We start from the raw sequence: 19,390 nt of genomic DNA, 5'->3' as shown, positions 1-19,390 counted from the left end.
AAAGTACACTTTTGGTTCATAAACATCCTCCAAAAGAAGGCTTTCAAAGTAGAACTTTTTACTAATATCTCCATTTCATTCTTTCTTTTCCTTCTTTCTAATAGAAAAAAACCCTCCAAAAACCAAGTGAGAATTGTACTGGTTCAGCCTGAATTAAGTGTTGGGGAGATTTTGGGCTAGTCTTGGCTTTGCTGCCTACTGGCTACTTTGCTAAGGGCTAGTCATGAACTCACGCAGTCTTCCTGAGATGAGTGTTCTCTTCTACCCAATGAAGGTGTTACTGCGTTGCATCTCTGTAAGTTCATGCATAATTTATAGCTCTAAAATTCCATCCCTGTGTATATACTAGTTTAGTCAATTGTGACCAGAAGCACTACTTTGATTCATATTTTTTTCTTGAAATTCTGTGTGAGTACCTGTCCTAGAGTGGAATTCAGGTGTAGCTTTCTGCTTTTTCTTTCAGTCCAAGGTGGACTATATTTTATACGACTTATGGTCTCAGAAAGGTGGAGAGGTGACAGTTCACTGTGAAGGTAATTCAACACTGAGTGAGATGGACATAGAACTTTCATGAAGATTCTTAATGATGAAGATAATTTTGAATACTTTATCGTCCTTAAAGACTTTGTTTTCTTGAGAACACATGTGTCATTTTTGGTGATGTCATTAGTCCCTGAGAGACTGTGCTGCTGGAGAGAATGCGTGGTGGGAGTACGCCATGTGTTGGCGGTGGGAGAGGGGAGGCTGTCCAGGAAGAAACAGACTCTCACCAGTCTACACTCTAACTTCTGTATAGGACTTGCCACAATTACTACTGCTTAATTAAATGTAAATGTGATATTATTGTTTTCATTTTGTCTCCTTCATTACACTAATTTGTCTGAAAGCAGGGACTATCATGTCTGTCTTTCATGACTGTATTCCCAGTGTCTTACTGTGCCTGGTACCATAATAGGTGCTCAATAATATTTATTGAGTGTGATTAGTTGAGAATTGATTGCCTTAGAAGCATCTTTTATAAATATCATACTTTCTTAGATACATTACTTGACCAAAGCTGGAGTTCTATAATAATTCTTCTCTTTCTCACTGATGGACAGCTGAACGACAGACCCAAGGTACACAGATAAAGCTCAGAAGAGGACCTATGTTTGAAGTTTCAAACTAATTCTTCAATATGCTGCTGCCATCTGCATTAAGTTGTCTAGCCCAGACTTCTTTCCTTATATAATTGAAAACCAGTAATTGGATGGCTAATACACTTATCGAAATAACATGTCTAAAATTGAACTTCTGATCTACCTGCCTCAGATCCGCTCTTCCCACAGAGTTCCCCACCACAATGGACAACTCCATTCTTCTAGTTGCTCAAGCCAGAAACACTCGGTCTTCCTTGACTTCTGTCTTTCCCTACACCCCTTACTCAATCCATTGGTAAACCCTATTTGTTTTACCCTCAAAGATATACAGATATTCAGCATCTCACCACATCTTACGTTCAGTACTGCCACAACCCAGGTCCAAGCTGCTGTTATTTCTCATCCACATTATTGCAAATGCTTCCTAATTAGTCTATCTCTCTGCACCTGCCCTTACCTCCCTCATGAACAATCCACCATGATCTCTCTGACCTTATCTCCTCCTTTTCTCCCCTTGTTTGCTTACTGGCCAGTCATGCTCCTGTGCGAGGGACATTGCACTTGCTTTCCTTTTGTCTGCAGTGCTCTCCTTGCTACACCCCCCAGTTATCTGGATGGCTCATTTTCTTGCCTTCTTTACGTCTTTTTTCAAATATTACCTTCTCAGTGACTGCCTCATCTAAAATCGAAGTCCCCCAACACTCTCTAGCCCTCATCCTCCATTATGTTTTCCTTGGCACTTACCACCATTTAGCATATTGCATATCTTGTTATTTTCTCTTCCCAATAAAATTAAAGTTCCATGAAGGCAGGAATTTTTGGTTGTTTTGTACATCACTATATCTCTAGTGCCTACAACTACCTGGCACACTGTCCATGGTCAGGAAGTATGTGTTAACAGAATTAGCTCCACCTAAATCCTGTTGGAAGGTTGGAAGGTGATTGTGCCTACAGAAATGATTCTGAGTTTTAGTAATCTCTAGTTCCTGCTACATACCCCACTTCAGAACATTTTTACAGTAATTTCTGATTGCCATTTATGATGTCTGGTTTCCAGAGATGATAGGGTTCCCCCCCATTTAAAACTCTCAAACCTATCAGACTAATAAAAGTTTAATACTTAGAAGGGATTCATTTTATATATGAAAATGTGCTATGAATATTTTTCTAGCTGACTTATAAAATTGAGATCTTTGCTTTTCTGTGAAAAACCGCAATTCATAGACTATTTTATTCCATAGAGAACTAATCCACTAGACTTCTCTAGCTTAATACAGTTTCTACTGTGAGCCCACATCCCCAGAGAACACAATACTACCCCTTTTAATGTTCTATACTTTTTAGGTGGCTAATGATTTGATTTGACCAAAAATATCCTCCATTGATTCTCAGCATTACTGCAGTTTCAGTTTTAGTCAGGAAGTTCAGGTTAAGCTCTGTGTCTCAAAAAATAAGGAGAATGGTTTCAGTAGTAGGAAAAATATCCCAATTCAAGTCTTGGAAGGCACAGTAGTCATGTAAAACTATGAACAAGGGAAATCTTTATGAAGTTTGAAGTTCAGCCAACTCTACCACCCCCTTTTTTTCACATCTTCCCCTTGCTTTTCCTTTTCCTAAAAATTAGAACTTTGGATTTTTATTGGCTCTCCCAGCATAAAGCACAAATTGAAGACTGTGCGAAGGATAGAATGATGAGACCTGAGAAATGTATATGATCAGTGGAATGCAGAGAATACTCTTTTTTTTTTTAAAGAGTATTCCTGAGCATTAGGTTACTTGAATACTGACATTTAGTAATGTAGCAGTAATTATAATGGAGTATTTGGTATTAGTGAAGAAGCCTATGCTCCTTGTTAAGAATTTCTAGGTGGCTAGGATATTAGCTAATAGGTTTATGACACAAACTGGTGAACGAATAAGTCATGGTCCAGCTTTGGTGTTGGCCCAAAGGCAGGAAGAAGGGCTACTGCTATTCCCCACCACCCCAAGCTCTTTATTTCTTTGAGACAGTGATGTCTCTGTAAAAATGGTTATTGGCTTTCAGTTTTCCTTCAGTGAATATTCAGATGGGTAATGTTGGACTTCACTGTTAGAAGAATATGTGTTAAAGGTCAGTCCCCCAATGTGATTTAGTTTTTGTTGCCAAACCTGGGTAAAAAGGAAAGCTGTCACAAGTTTCAACAAAACAACCAGCCAGCAAAGGAAAAGGGTATTGATGTTTCAGTTCCAGCGGGACAGCACAAATGAACACCCATTTGTGTTTTTGCTTGGCAGACTGACCCAGCCTACCTCTGGAAAACCTGATTTCAGGGCATGATCATCAAGCACAGACACACATACTGACCCTGGGGATTTGGAGAGAGATTGCTCTTTTCCTAATCTACACCGACTTCTCTGTTTTTTCTCTACTGGATTACTTTGAAACATTCCATTTCAAAACAAGTTTATTTCTTCTGTAAGAAAAAGGCTGAAGGAAAAGGAATCTAATCATCTATGTAATTATATGTAGTCACATATACTGCTTTGCAGTAACTTTCACAGTTGATCTAGAAATTTGAGAGTTCTCCTTAAAAACATAATTTACCCCAGATACACACTAGCGTTGGCTTCTTTTATGTAATGAGGCACTTATTAGTTAGCAAGAAATTTATTATTTTAATAGTCTTATATAGTTGGATTATATTCTAGGGCAAAGGTCATGTCTATTTTCCACTGTAAAATTGGCTTGTTTTTAAGTTAGAGGTCTTGTCTTTTCTTAATTATATTTAATCATATGATTGGAAAGTTGCAAAATTCAGTGATTCCCAGTGGGCCTTGTATTTCTTCAATAAATGAGTGAAATGCTGTTTGGTTGGCAGTCACTCAAAGTGCATTAAACTGCAGTGTACTTTCTTCTTCTTCTTCTAAGACCTTGAAATAAATAAACTTTACCTAATAAACTCTTCCTCCAAGGTTACAACAGTTTTGTATTTGCAAGCATTTAAAAAGCTAACTTCTGAAATTAATTTTCCTATAACATGTCAAGTACCAAGACAAAAGGAAAAGGAAACTTATTGCAAAATATTGTTATTCACAGTCACTATGAAGGGTAGATAGTAGCTTATTGTACATTTTACAGTAAAAATGTCTGTTTTTTTTTTTAAATGTAATTACATGGTTCTAAGTCACCTTAACAAATTTATTGGCACTCGGGTAGGCTGAACTTTGGTACCTTTGCCTTAGCCTTTTCTTTAATGGGCTCTGATTGGAGTTGAGTATTTTTCAGGTTTTTTTTTCAAATTTGTCCTTGATAAGTGAGGAGGATAGACATAGCATGTGTAGTTTCTGGAATGAAACTGCATGCAAACAATCTGTTTAAATGGGCAAACCATTACTTTATGTCTGAAAGCATATGTTGGAAGTATACTCTGTTCCTTGAACAATCAGAGCAATAGATTTTAAAGAAATTTAATAGCCATTATCCCAGAGTTTCCCTTATGTTGTTAGCTATACTATGATACGACATCATCACAACATTCAATATTTACTAACCTCAAAGTGAAATGGATGCTAAACTGAGCTATGAGATAATACTTATCCCTTAGGAATGTAGATTCTAAGGAACTGGCTAGTTTTGAGATTTTACATTTTCATTCTTTTATGATTAAATCTTGACCTAAAGGGCTGGTGTGTTCCAGGAGGGTGAGTAATGCTATTCCATAAATCTAAGCTAGTTGGGATTTATGATTTCTAAATGTACTATTAAAACCTGTTTAAAGTCGTATTTAAGTCTAGTCAGGTTGCCTACAATACAAACTGTAGGGATGAATGAAACTAAACATTGTTCACGAAAGAATGTAGTCATTTTGCTCCTTTTTTTTTAAAGATTTATTTATTTGAGAGAGAGAGTGCATGAAAGTTGGGGGAGGGGCAGAGGAAGAGGGAAAGAAGCAGACTCCCTGCTGAGTGTGGGTACATAGGGCTCCATCTCACAACCCTGAGATCATGACTTGAGCTGAAACCAAGAGTCGGACACTTAACGGACTGAGCCACCCAGGCACCCCCCCTTCTTTTTTATTTCAATTCAATTAGACCAACGTATGTACATCACTACCCCCCTCTTTTTTAAAGAAAATTATATTAAACTTACATAGTTTGTACAGTTGAGAATGATGGCAGAAAAGAGCCACTCTCACATATGCATGTATTTGGCAATACAGGTTTATGGCAACTGATAGGAAGGGGGTACTCATTCAGTAGAAATAAGAGGGAAGTGAAGGCTGTATAAAACACTCCCCTTTACTCCCCAGTTTTTAGCGGCTTTTGTTATTTATCTTGGGTTTAAATCATATGACCTAAGATTCTATCCCTTAGCTAATAAGAATTCTCTCAGGAATAAAAACAAGGAGTCACTACACTCTTTCTAGATAACATCCTTATATGTACTCCTGACATGGTTTTATATACTACAGAATATTTTAACATACTAGAGTCTTATCTTGAGTAATAAATTATAACATCAAATGTAAATATGATTCACTGTGATGTACACCTGGAATTAGTAGATTATTTTATGTCAATTATACTTCAATACTCTTCAAAATTATTTTATTTAAAGTTTTTATTTTAATTCTGGTTAGTTAACATACAGTGTTGTATTAGTTTCAGGTGTACAATATAGTGATTCAGCACTTCCATGCAACTCCTGGTGTTCATCACAAGTGCCCTCCTTAATCCCCATCATCTATTTCACCCATCCCCCGACCGACCTCTTCAAAATTATTTTAAGAATGTAATATGATTTATGTAACAGTTATCAACAAACATGGGTAAAGATTGTGTGAGCAAGCTTGAAAAGATAATATATCTAAATTTAATCAATGAAATATACCCTGTAAAATGATTACTCTTGAAATAACTCCAGTTGCTTTTATCTTTTTGGCAAATCCATAGAATTCTATAAGAGTATCATGTAAAATTGTCATTTTTCTCCCCTTTTCTTTCTATCTCTGTGGGACTAATAGCAACCAAAGGGAAGAAGTACTAATTTAACTACACACACATTCACACAAATATTAAGGGTCATTTATTCTCTCTTGGGATGTTTCACAACTACTTGTATAGAAGGAAGCAAGGTCCAGTTTGGAAGCTTTAGAACTTTGGTGGTGATATGGGCTTTTTAACTTGTGAGGAAAATATGTAAAAATCTCCACTGTTTACATTTTGGGGGGATACAGAGGAAAGGAAGAGGGTCTTGGAATTGCGGGTGAGGTTGGAGATAAGGTTACCATTGATATGTGGGAGTGCCCTGGCTGGAAGAGGCTTCTTGAGAGGAGTGCAGACAGAGGCTTTGGATAAGGCCAAACACTTCTCGATTTCACAAGTACTGGGTTTGACCAAAATTCTAAATTTTCTTTGACTCTATGGCTGATCTCTCGATCTGTTTTCACTCCTGGTTCTACTAATGTGTGTTTTTTTGTTTTTTTTTTTTGGCCTCCTCTGGGGGCCGTGAGCAGTCTATAAATAATACCTTATGTAGAGCTTCCTCTGATCTCTGCCCTTTGTTCTCATCTTTAGTGAGCTAGGTGAGCGTTTAGCTTCTTCTAGGAAAACATTTTTCAATCATTAAACCTTTGGGTGAAGAATGTAGGAAAACAATTTTTTAACCCCCTCTGTATCTTTTTCAATATCTTTCAGAAGGTTTGAAGTGAGAGAAAGAAGCATTTTTCTTTGGGTCATAATGAATAGCGAAATGATGATGCTTTCGTGTTTTCCGTTACTAGTGTAGAAGTGTCTGTGCAATACATGGGTATAAAGACTGTCAAATGTGTTTTGTTTTCATTTCCATTAAACTTTTAAAAAGTTGCTCTTGCTAAGTTATCAAAATATTTAGGAATCTTAGAAAGAAGAAACCATGAAAGTGGGCTGTTTGTTCCATTGCTAAGGTTAATAGGAGATCTGTTATCGGAATAGATGTGTTGTTCACTGAACTTGTATATTTTTAAACACGTGTGTAACCAGACTTGAACGGTAAAGGTTACATTAGAATCTCAATGAGAAGGGAACATGTGTCAGCTGAGAAATACAGAGTAAGACATAGCCACACATGCTGGCAGTCTTTAAGTGTTAAAGGGGAATTTTATATTCATCTGACCACATCATACACCATGTTTTTCAAATAATTAAGATAAATATTTGTTTAAAACTGATATTTCAACTCACATAAACTTGCCTTGTGAAGTCACAACAGAATTCTCACAATGGCGGTTATTTTTACACAGTGTGGGCTTTCATGGAGAATTTTGAAAGCACATTTTTCCTATGTTATTTTAAAAATTTAGCAAAATAATCATTCTTCAGGATTTCATGGTTACATATAGACAGATATAAAACCAAGGATGCTTTGGATCTTTTTGGTTTATTTTCTTTCTCTCTAACACCAGGGGAAGAGACTCTAGTGACTCTGTTCGGTGTATTTATAAAGGTAATGCAGTTAATGATAAAATAAGCTTTTAAGACTCCACCAAAGGAGACATTTTGGAAGTGGTGGTGGGGGTGGAGATGGAGGGGCTGATGTAGCTATTTCCAGAGGAGGTTGGAATACTTTTAATTGCTGTTCATTAATCTCATGTTCCTAGGTGGATTAAGTTTGAAGAAAAAGTGGAACAAGGTGGGGAAAGATGGAGCAAGCCCCACGTGGCCACATTGTCCCTTCATAGCTTATTTGAGCTGAGGACATGTATGGAGAAGGGATCCATCATGCTCGACAGGGAAGCTTCTTCTCTCCCACAGTTGGTGGGTAAGTATGTTGTTTTAAGTTTTATCATTTTTTTTTTAGCTTTATCTCACTATCCATGGGTCTCCATTCATGCAGATGACTTCTAGTGTAAGCAGAGTTGAATATTCTGTAACATTTATTTTTGCTGTTTTTTTTTTTTATAAGACAAGTAAGGGTTGTTGCAGAAGATTTGGAAAATACAGACAAATATTGAGAAGAAAATGAAAAAAAATCATCCATCATACATCCGTAGCCATTGTTAACATTTTGGCGTGTTTCCATCCAGTTTTTTTTCTCAGTCTTCTCTCTCTTGTTTTTAATTTTTTATGTTATTTTTTTATTGGGATCATAATGTATATGTACAGATTTTCATTCACCTTCTAAACCTTATTAGAATAAGGTTAATTTTTTTAAAGATTTTATTTATTTGTTTGACACAGAGAGAGAGCACTAGTAGGGGGAGCAGCTGGCAGAGGGAGAAGCAGGGAACCTGATGTGGGACTCGATCCCAGGACCCTGGGATCATGACCTGAGCCAAAGGCATCCACTTAACCAACTGAGCCACCCAGGTGCCCCAAGATAAGGTTAATATTTTGAATAGAGGCTTCCTCCCCCGTCCTTGGTTATATTGAACTGGAGATCTGGAGACTAGATTTCTAGAACTCCGACCTTGGACCTTGCACTGAGCTTCTCTGGGCCTCAGTTTTTATCATCTGTAAAATAGGGCTTAAATCCTATGTAAGAAGGAAAATCGTCTGGTTGGTGGGTTGGGACTGCTTTTGTAGGTGGAAGTCAGGATCCTTTAACTGTATGGAAGAAAGGTTGTGTGGGGCAAGGAGCCAGCAGAACCTTATGGGCTAGTGACCGAGTCATGTCACTTTGGTGCTGAGTATCAGTTATGTAAACACCATAACTAAACCTCATGATGCAGGGCTGCATTGCTGTCTTTTGCAATTAGTGTTGTGTAGCGAATGTTAACTTGCCATGTTGAACATCTGGGGCACACATTGCTACCTCCCAAACAGTAGTCATTGTTTTCATTTCCTTGCAAAAGCCTGGCCTAAACTGCCTTATTACCCTTCAAATCCAGGTGTGCTGAAGATCATGTGTCTCTCACACAGAAGTGCAGGGGCTGTATTTGGCGTTCCTAGGAAAATTCATTAACTAGATGACCACTGGACCTATATAGATGACTATACTTTCCCAAGGGGTCTGCAGGGTGCCTCATTTGGGATTATGGGGAAGAGGATGTGGATTGTGGCCCCACAGAAAGTGACCAGTGTAAAATTCTTGTGTGATTTTAGACTTACTACAAAATTTCTTTGAATATCTATAGCCAAAAGGCTTGTCTATGGCATGTGTGTAGTTTTTAATTTTTAAAATTTTTTTATATAAACAGTGGGAAAGCGATAGTATTTGTATTAGAAGAAAAGATTAGTTGTCAAATGAGGCCTATAGCTTCCTGATGTATATGTAACTGATTCTTCTTCAGAGAGCTTGTTAGTTCCATTTGCAAAGAAGTCCCACATTTTTCATGAACCTGAGGTGTTTAAGGTACAAGTGGAGAAGGGAAAAGGCTAATGTGAAGAAACTCGGTGGACAGAATTAATTAGTTCCTGCATTTTTCAGCATGGGCTTCTGCAATGTGCCAGACATTGTTCTAGGCCCTGGAATTAGGTTTGCAAATCTGTTACTTTTGTAAAATGGGTAAGTTACAAATTTGCATCCACATAGTTAGAAGATAATGTAGGAAATGATCTCTATGTAGAATTTTTCATATTTGACAAGGCAAGTGAGGCTGAAAATGGATATTTGGATATATTCTTGTGCCCAGGGAAGATGAGCCCATCTACGAAGACAGAAGCAAACAGAAGGGATGGTTTTCTGGGTGATTTATTTTACTGCAAGGGAGATTGTTACTCAAAAAAATATCATGGTTAGCAAAAATCTGTCCAATTTTTGAGTGAGAATTGCAATTTGTGTGTGTTTAGACTTTAAGAACTAATCTGGAGCAAAGATATCTGAAATTAGACAAGATGAAAAAATAAGTCAGAATTCATGAATGCTGGGTAAAATGGAAATTAAACTTGTGACTAGGCAAGATATAGGCAATCTCAGGGGAGAATATGTGTTGTTGTTTAAGGGTCACTAGAAAGTTTCCAGTATTAAGAAAGTAGGACTTGGGCTTTTCTGTAAAACTGTCTTTGGGGTCCTTAGTACCAGAAAGGGCCATCTTAAGGGGCTTCTGCTCATCAGCAATTGACTGATCTTTTCCATGCACTAAAAGACAAAATCCCACATTATATTGGAGCTTGTTAGCCAATGGCCAAAGACAGAGGTTCTGGTATTCACCAGATTTAAGAAAGATTCATTAAGCATGTTAAAGTTCTCACCTTAATTTTCCATTACTTTTTATTATCAGTTGTGGACTTTTTCCCTAACCACCATCTCTTTATTTTTAAAAATTGTCATTATATTTTATAATTAGACACCACCAGGTCCCTTTGAAGTACCATCACTCTCATTCTGGAGCTGATAATACAGAAAAATAATTCAGAGGCAAATAACACACATTAGAAGTGGGAGGAAGGAAGGAAAGAAGGAAGGGAGGGAGGGAGGAAGGAAGGAAGGAAAGGGATCAGATTTGCAGGAGTGGAGGGAACATGTCTGAAAGAGTGTAACTGTCTGAAAAAAATATTTAATAATCCTCAAAGAATCAAAGTCTTATAGAGGGTTAAAACACATGAAGGAAAAAAAGCCCTACTTTCATTTTAAATGACAGAAGATGGCATGGTAACTTGAAGAATTATTGTCATTATTTATTTGGTTATTAAAAAGTCCTTTTCTAGCAGAGGGTGAAGTGGTGGTTTTGTTCTGCATCCTGCCGATAATTCGGACTTAAAAATTATGTACAGCTAAATCTCTAAGCCACATCTCCCCCTCCGCCCCATTTTTATCTCCACAAAAGAGAAGAAAAAGAAATAATAGTGGGTATGATTATACAAACACACAATAGCTTGGTTTTTATCTTTCTTTGCAGTCCACCTGCTACTCCCTCTCAGTGGCCTGAGAGGCAGCCTCCCTCTGCAGGTGCAGAGCCGTCACCACGTGACTGCTTAAGCAGGTGTCACTGCTCACACTTACATACAGCATTCAGCGTAATTCTGATTCTCCTCAGGACAACTCCTTGTTTTATTCATGAAGAACCCCTTTTGAATGCTAATAAAAAATGTTGTCTTTGAAGTAATTAAAGGATAAAACAACATTTTCATGGGTTATTTTAATAGCGTGATTATTACTATCATCATTATAATCCTACAATTAAAGAGTATCATTTATGCAAGAAGGCACGTACGTGAGAATTTTCCTGTCCTCCTTAGTTAAAAAATGATAAGCCATTTCAGGTATTTTATTATGATGGGAAATGGATTAGGAAAATGTCGTAGCTCTATTTTTGGAGTTCTCATTTTTATATCTAAAGGCATTCTTGAGCTGTGCATGTTGGCAGATGTGTTAGTTGTGTTGTTTCTTGCTTTTAACACCTTTTATATTTTCAAAATGGCAACATATTTATTTTGTATCACAAAACTAATAAATGTTCTTTTTCAAATAATCCAGAAAAATAAAACACACAAAAATCAAAATACCACCATTCACAGCTACACTCTCCGTAGTTTTTCTGTACATCCCTGTTTACAAATATGAAATTTATTTTACAAATGAAATCATTCTATAACACTTTAATCTGCCTTTTTTTTAAGATTTTATTTATTTATTTGACAGAGAGAGAGGGAACACAAGCAGGGGGAGTGGGAGAGGAAGAAGCAGGCTCCCAGCGGAGGAGCCCGATGCGGGGCTCGATCCCATAACACCAGGATCACGCCCTGAGCCAAAGGCAGACGCTTAACGACTGAGCCACCCAGGTGCCCCTAATCTGCCCTTTTTAACTTAAAAACTTAACATGAATTTCTTTCCATGAGATTAAATACAAATGTAAACATCATTTTGATGGTTGCAAAATATTTAGTAATCTATTGTTGGGCATTTAAGTTGCCTTCAAGTTTTTATTGTAAGGAATAGAAGTGAACATTTTTGTTACACTTTTGTGAAATTGTTTGCTTTTTTAGTACAGATTTCTAATGGTGAAATATCCAAAGGGTTTGAACATATTAAAGGGTTTTGTTTACGTTACTTGCCGAATGGCCTTCAAGAAAGGTTGTGCTAGTTATTACCGTCATCGTCAGGATATGGGGCTCCCTGTGGCACCCCCCTTCACATCACTGCTCGTTTACATTTTGCTACTTTGATAGATTTACAAAATCTCATAATTGGTGATATTTATATAAATTTGTTTAAACTGCCTTTGTTAGTCCCGAAGTTTAATCTTTCTTGGGCCTTGTATTTCTTTTACAAATGTTTGTCACTTTTGGCCATTTTTTGTTGCATGAACACCATTCTGTTGGTTTGCAGTTCTGGCTATATCTTTTTTTTTTTTTTTTTTGGTCTAGAGCTTACTTTTTTTAATAAAGAAAAACACTGTGTGATGTGGAAAAAGATGTCAACTGTGAGTCAAAAACCAGGGGGAGTTGTGCCTCTAGCTGAGGGCGAGTCACCTCTTTTGTCTTTCGCCCTCTCTCTCCCCATCAGTACAAGAGGCTGCAAACTTGGTGTTCCCTGAGGTTCCTTTCGGCTCTGCTCTCTTCTACATTTGGCACGTTCTCTCCCAATCGGTAGTGTTTGTGGGATTTTGAACACTGAAGGCTTAATTTGAGTGTAGCTGTGAAATGTTACTGCCCCCACTTTCCTTGAAAGGTTTTGTAGTTTGTGCTTAAAAAGATCGCTGTAATGTGGGCCGTTTTATGGAAACTTAATGAAGGGCATAAGCCACACAGATGTCTTAACCTGTTCTAACCAGTGATTTCTGGGCATTAGAAACAGAGGGCCGGCTGTGCCTATGTACGCATAGGTTTGAGATTACAAGGGAAGGCAAGCATAGAGGGAGGCCCTGCCAGGAAGGGTAGATAAGGGAACACTTTAGTCCACAACCCTGGAATTACAGTAGGAGCTTGATAACATGTGCTGCAGATATGCCGGGCTGTTTGTTTATTTTTATGGTTCTTCTGTAAAATGGACCTTCCACACTGAACAAGACTTCAAGGGAAAGGAGAAGAGTAGCACCTAATTATTTTACTATGGAACAGAGGGTTAACTGTAATTAAAGGATCAGTTCTGAGTGTTTCATTAAGAAGGGTTTGTGCAGTTAAAAACACTCAGAACTAAAAGCCACTCGCAAACGAAAACATTCCTGAACTCTCCCTGCCTTGCCCAAGCTCCCCACCAAGTGGCCCAGTGTTATGTGACATTTATGGCCTCTGTGTAAGACGTGTGACAGAAAATCCTGGATTCAGCCTCTGCTTGGCTTCCAAGTAGCTGCTTGTATACTATGTAAGTTGTCAGCATCTAGCTATAGGCTGTCAGGCCAGTTCTTCGAGTGCTTCCTATTAAGGTGGTCTTCCGGGAGTACAGTTATGGCCCAGCAGAGCCCCTGGAACATCTGTAACTTCTCTTAGGAGTTGTTATTATCATACCAGTTCCTATCACTTTTTTCATCAGACTTTTACAAGAGAAGAGCATTTCTTCCCATCTCCACTTTAAAAAAAAAAGATTATTTGAGAGAGAGAGCATGAGCATGAACGGAGGGGAGGGGCAGTGAGAGAAGGTAAGAATCTCAAGCAGACACCATGCTGAGCATGGAGCCTGACACAGGGCTCAGGCCCAGGACCCTGAGATCATGACCTGAGCTGAAACCAAGAGTCAGACGCTTAACTGACTGAGCCACCCGGGCACCCCTCTAATCTCCACTTTTGTATATTGGGAACTTTGCCCAAGAGGAGAATGTTGAGGTGTGCTAAATGTACTCATATACCTGAAAAGGTAGGCATGGGAGCCACTCATTGTTCTGGTTCTATGCCAGAGACGAAAGCTCCACCTGCATACAATGAATGAGGTCATGTCCTGTCACTGCTTATCTTGTGTAGGTTCTGTGATGATTTGGCCAGAACCCTATTCTGGACAGAGGAAATGTCGACCTGTCATGTGACATTAGAGAAGGATGCACCAGGCTACGTTTATGCCATACTGTTGACATGCTGACTTGCGAGAAAGAGGATTTCTTCTTTTAGCAGAGCCACCCATGGAGCAATTTCTATGAAACACAGTTATCTTTTCCAATTAAAGCCATTCTAAAAACAAGAGCTAATAGGAATTTAACTTTTTTGTAGTAAGACTAAAATTTTATATTAAATTCTGGTCAGTTTATATTTTAAAATGATTAATGGAATATATTGAAAAGGCTTTTGTTGGATCCAAACAAGAAGAATAGCCTCCCTTTTTGGAAAAGATGAAGGCATAGATTTGTGGTTTAGTCTCTTTCATTGGATTAATTGATGTTCAAATAACCTGATATGAGGAACAGTATTGTTTTCCTTTCCTTTGTCCTATTTTAAGGAAAATATATCATTACAGAAGAATTTGGTAAAGTAGATCTAAAAATCAGTATTGTCACTACATTAAATTTTGCATATTCTCTTCAAGTTTTTTTTTATATCATTTATATTTCTGGTACACTTGCTATGATAGAGTACATGAAATTTTTTAATCTTACTTTTTGCTTAATTTAAAAAATGTAAATTACTTATTGTGTTACTCATAGAAGAATGTGATTAATGTGAATTCACTATTAACTGGGATTTTAAAAAAAGGACAAGATGATTCTTCCTCTCCAAACATGTAATTCATAGTGGAATATTTATAACTTTCTCATTAACACCAGAATCTCTGTCCTCTATCTTTACTCTTCATAGAAAGTGGGAAGTTGGAAATTTGGGAAATACCATATTGATAGTCAGTTTGAGGATGGTGTCCATAAAGTTGGGGTAAAAAATTAACTTTGTGATCTTGTGACTGAGATTTGCTTTTTGTTTTTGTTTTTGTTTGTTTTTGTATCAGAGATGATTGTTGACCATCAGATTGAGACAGGCCTATTGAAACCTGACCTTAAGGATAAGGTGACCTACACTTTGCTCCGGAGGCACCGGCATCAAACCAAGAAGTCTAACCTTCGATCCCTGGCTGACATTGGGAAGACAGTCTCCAGTGCAAGTAGGATGTTTACCAACCCTGATAATGGTAATGCAGGGCCAAACAGCTGGCATGCTCTCTTACCTTTCTCACTCACCTTTTCTCCATCTTGTGTCATCGGTTGTTTTTACCCCTCTTCATAGTTCTTCTTTCCTCAGGTTCATATGCCACAGCCATTTCCTAATGACACTTTTATCCAGTTGAGCAGGTTTGTAGTCCTGTTGGAGAGATTTCAGCAGTTACTAAGGCCGAAGATGCCAAGATGCCTTGCTTGCTTCCATATACATCTAGTCTGAGTGACTGAGATGGTTTTGGTAATATCACTATGATGAAACAACTGAATATTTCGGATGAGTCTTCAAACTTGTAGATTTTTGAGTATATCAAGTAACATGCCTTTGACTTGGGGTGTGTCAGAATTAGGAGGGTAGACTAAGATATGATAAATGCTCTGAATTCTAGTATCATAAAGTGTTTGCTAAGTATGTGAGATGGTGTCTACTTTATGATCATTATTTATCCAAGTAAGGCTGAATAGTACATTTATCACTTAATAAAGTCTAAGCCTACAAAAAGAAAAGAAAAAGAATCGTCTTCTCTTTTGTTATATGATAATGATAGTTAGATGTGGGAATAATTATTCAGGTGGGATACTACCCTTTTTTATACAGTAATAGGAAAGGTACTGCGTGTTATTTATATTCTGTTGCATTTAGCAGAGTTTTCTGTAAAGTAGCTATCTTTTGTATTATTGTTTTTGTTTCAAATACATTTCATGGTTGTGTATAATCTGAGAAAGGAGAAGCTAATTTCCAGGAAGTGTGGAAAATGAAAGCATGACGGAAAGAGTAACTGAACATTTGGCTTGTAGAACCAGGTCTCTCTCATCCCACCTTGGTCTTTTTTAGTACTAAGAGAAATGAATAGATAAGGGAGTGTCTAATTCATTGCCTTCATCTGTACTTTCAGAATAGCGTAAAATATTTTGCCATGGGGAAGGTGGGCTAAATGAATTGTATAAACTGAATTCTAACTTAGCTACTCCATTTCTGGAAATTGAGTTTTCTGACTTAATGGTAAAGCTAATGGTTGGCTGGAAGAGAACTTACTGTTAGCAAACTTTCTTTGGTGTATTTTTGAACCATTCCATTATTGTAGTTTCCTAATGAGTGTCTAGTCATTAAGTAGAGTCAAATGAAAAGTTCAGTTTTATTGAATGACTTATACATTGATTTAACTGCTACCATAAATTTTTTTAAAGAGCAAAACAAGTTATAAATAAATAAGTAAAACAAGTGCTCTTTATTAAAAACATTCACAAAAAGAAGAATCTAATTTAGAATATTCCTACTACATTACCTGCCATATTGCTGCTGACTGGAAATGTTTTATTTTCTGTATATTTTTTTGCTTCTTTTTTCAATTGTGATTTTGAAGAGCTTAATGGCTGGAAATGTTATGGGATGAACAGTGGGTTACAACTGATGTCACAAATACTTCATTTTAAAAGCAGCCCTGTTTTTAAAATTATGGCAGCTAAAGTCTTGTCTTTTATGTTTTATTTCTTATCCCCTTCTTCATTTAAATGAAATTCCATGATTTGGAGATTAATTTTTTTTTTATCATGAAGTTAGTACTTATTGTTGAAGAAGCAAGAAAGTGCATTGTTTTCAAGTATTGCTGTATTTGCAAAGAGAAGTGGAATGGATATGGCAGGATGAGGGTGCCTTCCATCAGTCTGGTCTGAGCTTCCTTTTCATGAAGTTCCGGCAGAGTAGAAATTAAGAACAGATAGATCTTGGAGTCAGTATTTTGTGTTTTAGGAGAAAGCATTTGGATGTGGAATACAACTGATATGTTGATATCATCCATCATTCAATCTTTTATTCTATCAGTAGATCTTTGTACTTGAGAGCAAAGTTGAAATTGCCTTTGTCATTCACCTTTCACTTGTGAAATGTTATATATGCTGGGTAGAAAGCAAATAGGGAGCTCAATCAGTTCTTCCTCTCCAGCTCTTCAGCTGATCAGCTTACACCCTCAAGTGTGGAATATGATTAGGCCTCTTTAAACATGTTATTATTGGCCTTTGTGTTACCTAACTCCTTTTAAATATCCAGAGGCAGGATTTGACTTTGAGAGATTCTATGGTAATGACTTTAATGGGCCCCTAAGGTACATTATTATAAATTAATAGATGGCAAATTTTTGGTTTTCCAAAAGCACTTTTTCTTGTTTGCAAGTTTATACAGTTACCTTTATATGTTAGGGTTTAATTACCTGATATCTTTAACAACTATGAAACATTAGAATAAATTTCTAAAACGAAGAATCTTATGGTTGTGGCTACTATTTTAATAAATGGGAATCTTATATCTGTTACTGTTGAGCTAGTTTCTAACATGGTATCCCCATGTAAAATCTAGATAAACTTGAGTTACTTTAGTCTTACGTTATAGGCGAGAAAATCGACATTGTTTTCTTTAGTTATGATAGCTACAGTGCAATTAATAGCTGAAATTTATGGAGAAACTTGGGAATTGGGATTTTTTTCATTTCCCAGTGGTATCCTGGAACTACTTCTATCCACTCACAAGAGCCAGTCAGGAATTTTGCAAGCCAGTTTCAACACAGCTGCCATTAAAAATTAAATTATGTACACATACCATTAAAAATGATATTAAAAACAGAGGTAATTACTCAAAATTCATCATTTCCTACTTATTTTATTGCATTGTTCTGGAGTTTACACTCTTCATGTTGTTAGCATCTATTGTGTATGTATGGTGGAAATACTACAAAATGGTGTGCAGTCACCTTTTCCCAACTCTGTTCAGTGACTTCATTTTGGTAACTTGACATAAGCCATGGTGGTAGCATTTACAACATAGAAATCAGCAAATTCAAATCAGAGCCTGATTTATTGTTTTGTCACTGTCTGTAGGCTTTAAAGATTTTTTTTTTTAATTTCTTTATTCAACAGAGATAGAGACAGCCAGCGAGAGAGGGAACACAAGCAGGGGGAGTGGGAGAGGAAGAAGCAGGCTCATACAGGAAGAGCCCGATGTGGGGCTCGATCCCACAACGCCGGGACCACGCCCCGAGCCGAAGGCAGACGCTCAACCGCTGTGCCACCCAGGCGCCCCATGTCTGTAGGCTTTAAAAAATGATGGAGAAAATGCTAATAGTGCAGATTGAATTTAAGTGCATAGTGTCTATGGCCATCGCCTAGTCAGTTTGAGCTCTTAATAAATTACCACAGACTGGGGGGCTTAAAAACAAGCATTTATTTCTCACAGTTCTGGAGGCTGGGAGGTCCAAGATCAAGGTGCCACAGGTTTGGTTCTTGGTGAAAGCCCTCTTCCTGGCTTGTAGATGGTTGTCTTTTCATTGTATCTTCACATGGCAAATGGAAATCCATCATCTTCCTCCTCTCTCTTTTCATAAGGGCATTAATCCCATTCATGAAGGCTGCATCCTCATGACCTAATTTCCTCCCGAAGCCCCCACCTCCTCCTATCACATTGGCTGGGAGAGTTAGGATTTCAACATATGAATATTGGGAGGATACAAACATTCAATCCATAACAGCTTTTAAAATGTGAAGGGGGCGCCTGGGTGGCTCAGCGGTTAAGCATCTGCCTTCGGCTCAGGGCATGATCCCGGCGTTATGGGATCGAACCCCACATCAGGCTCCTCCGCTATGAGCCTGCTTCTTCCTCTCCCACTCCCCCTGCTTGTGTTCCCTCTCTCGCTGGCTGTCTCTATCTCTGTCAAATAAATAAATAAAATCTTAAAATAAAATAAAATAAAATAAAATAAAATAAAATAAAATGTGAAGAGCACAAAGAATCCTGTAAATACTTGGCCGGTATTCAAAAACTATTATCCAGTTTTAGCAAAGGAGTCACCCACATCATTGAGGAATGAGTGAGGCCTGACATGTCTTCATTGTTTCACTTTTGTCCTACTTGTTAGCATATATGATAATGGATGTTCAACAAGGATGTTGCAACTATGTTTGGTTGCCAGTTGCAACCATAAGTTGGCTATTGCTAAAAGAGTTTGGTAAAAATTAACAAAAGCATTCTATGAGAATCAACTGACTATATGCAATTTACAATAGAGTATTACATATTTTATTATTACTTGTATGTGTGCTGCCTGTCCTTTATATCAGTAAAATTTACTACACAGACACACACAGACAGACAGACAGACAGACAGACACACACACACACATGCTTTTTCCCTGGAGAGCTGGTTTTCTCAAACATTTAGCAGCATACCCACTAACAGCTCAACATTGTCTCTCCATAGCCAAAGATTAACACTCATTTTTTAGGGTCCCGAT

General features: G+C 37.5%; 1 protein-coding gene across 3 annotated transcripts in view; it reads left to right on the top strand.

Moving 5' to 3' along the window:
* Positions 1-19,390, top strand: part of SLC4A4 (solute carrier family 4 member 4) — a 299,158-nt gene that overhangs the window by 90,505 nt on the left and 189,263 nt on the right. For 2 of the 3 annotated variants that reach the window (XM_019799963.2, XM_019799961.2), the window contains exons 5-6: positions 7,757-7,917; positions 14,905-15,084. In XM_019799963.2, coding sequence (XP_019655522.1) covers positions 7,757-7,917; positions 14,905-15,084 — 341 coding nt within the window. The remainder of the gene's footprint in view (positions 1-7,756; positions 7,918-14,904; positions 15,085-19,390) is intronic. The other variant, XM_019799962.2, reaches the window with a different exon arrangement.

The sequence above is a fragment of the Ailuropoda melanoleuca genome, chromosome 11, assembly GCF_002007445.2.
Source record: "Ailuropoda melanoleuca isolate Jingjing chromosome 11, ASM200744v2, whole genome shotgun sequence".
NCBI lineage: Eukaryota > Metazoa > Chordata > Mammalia > Carnivora > Ursidae > Ailuropoda > Ailuropoda melanoleuca.
Note: the sequence above shows the minus strand (reverse complement) of the source record. Positions and strands in the feature narration are given on the sequence as shown.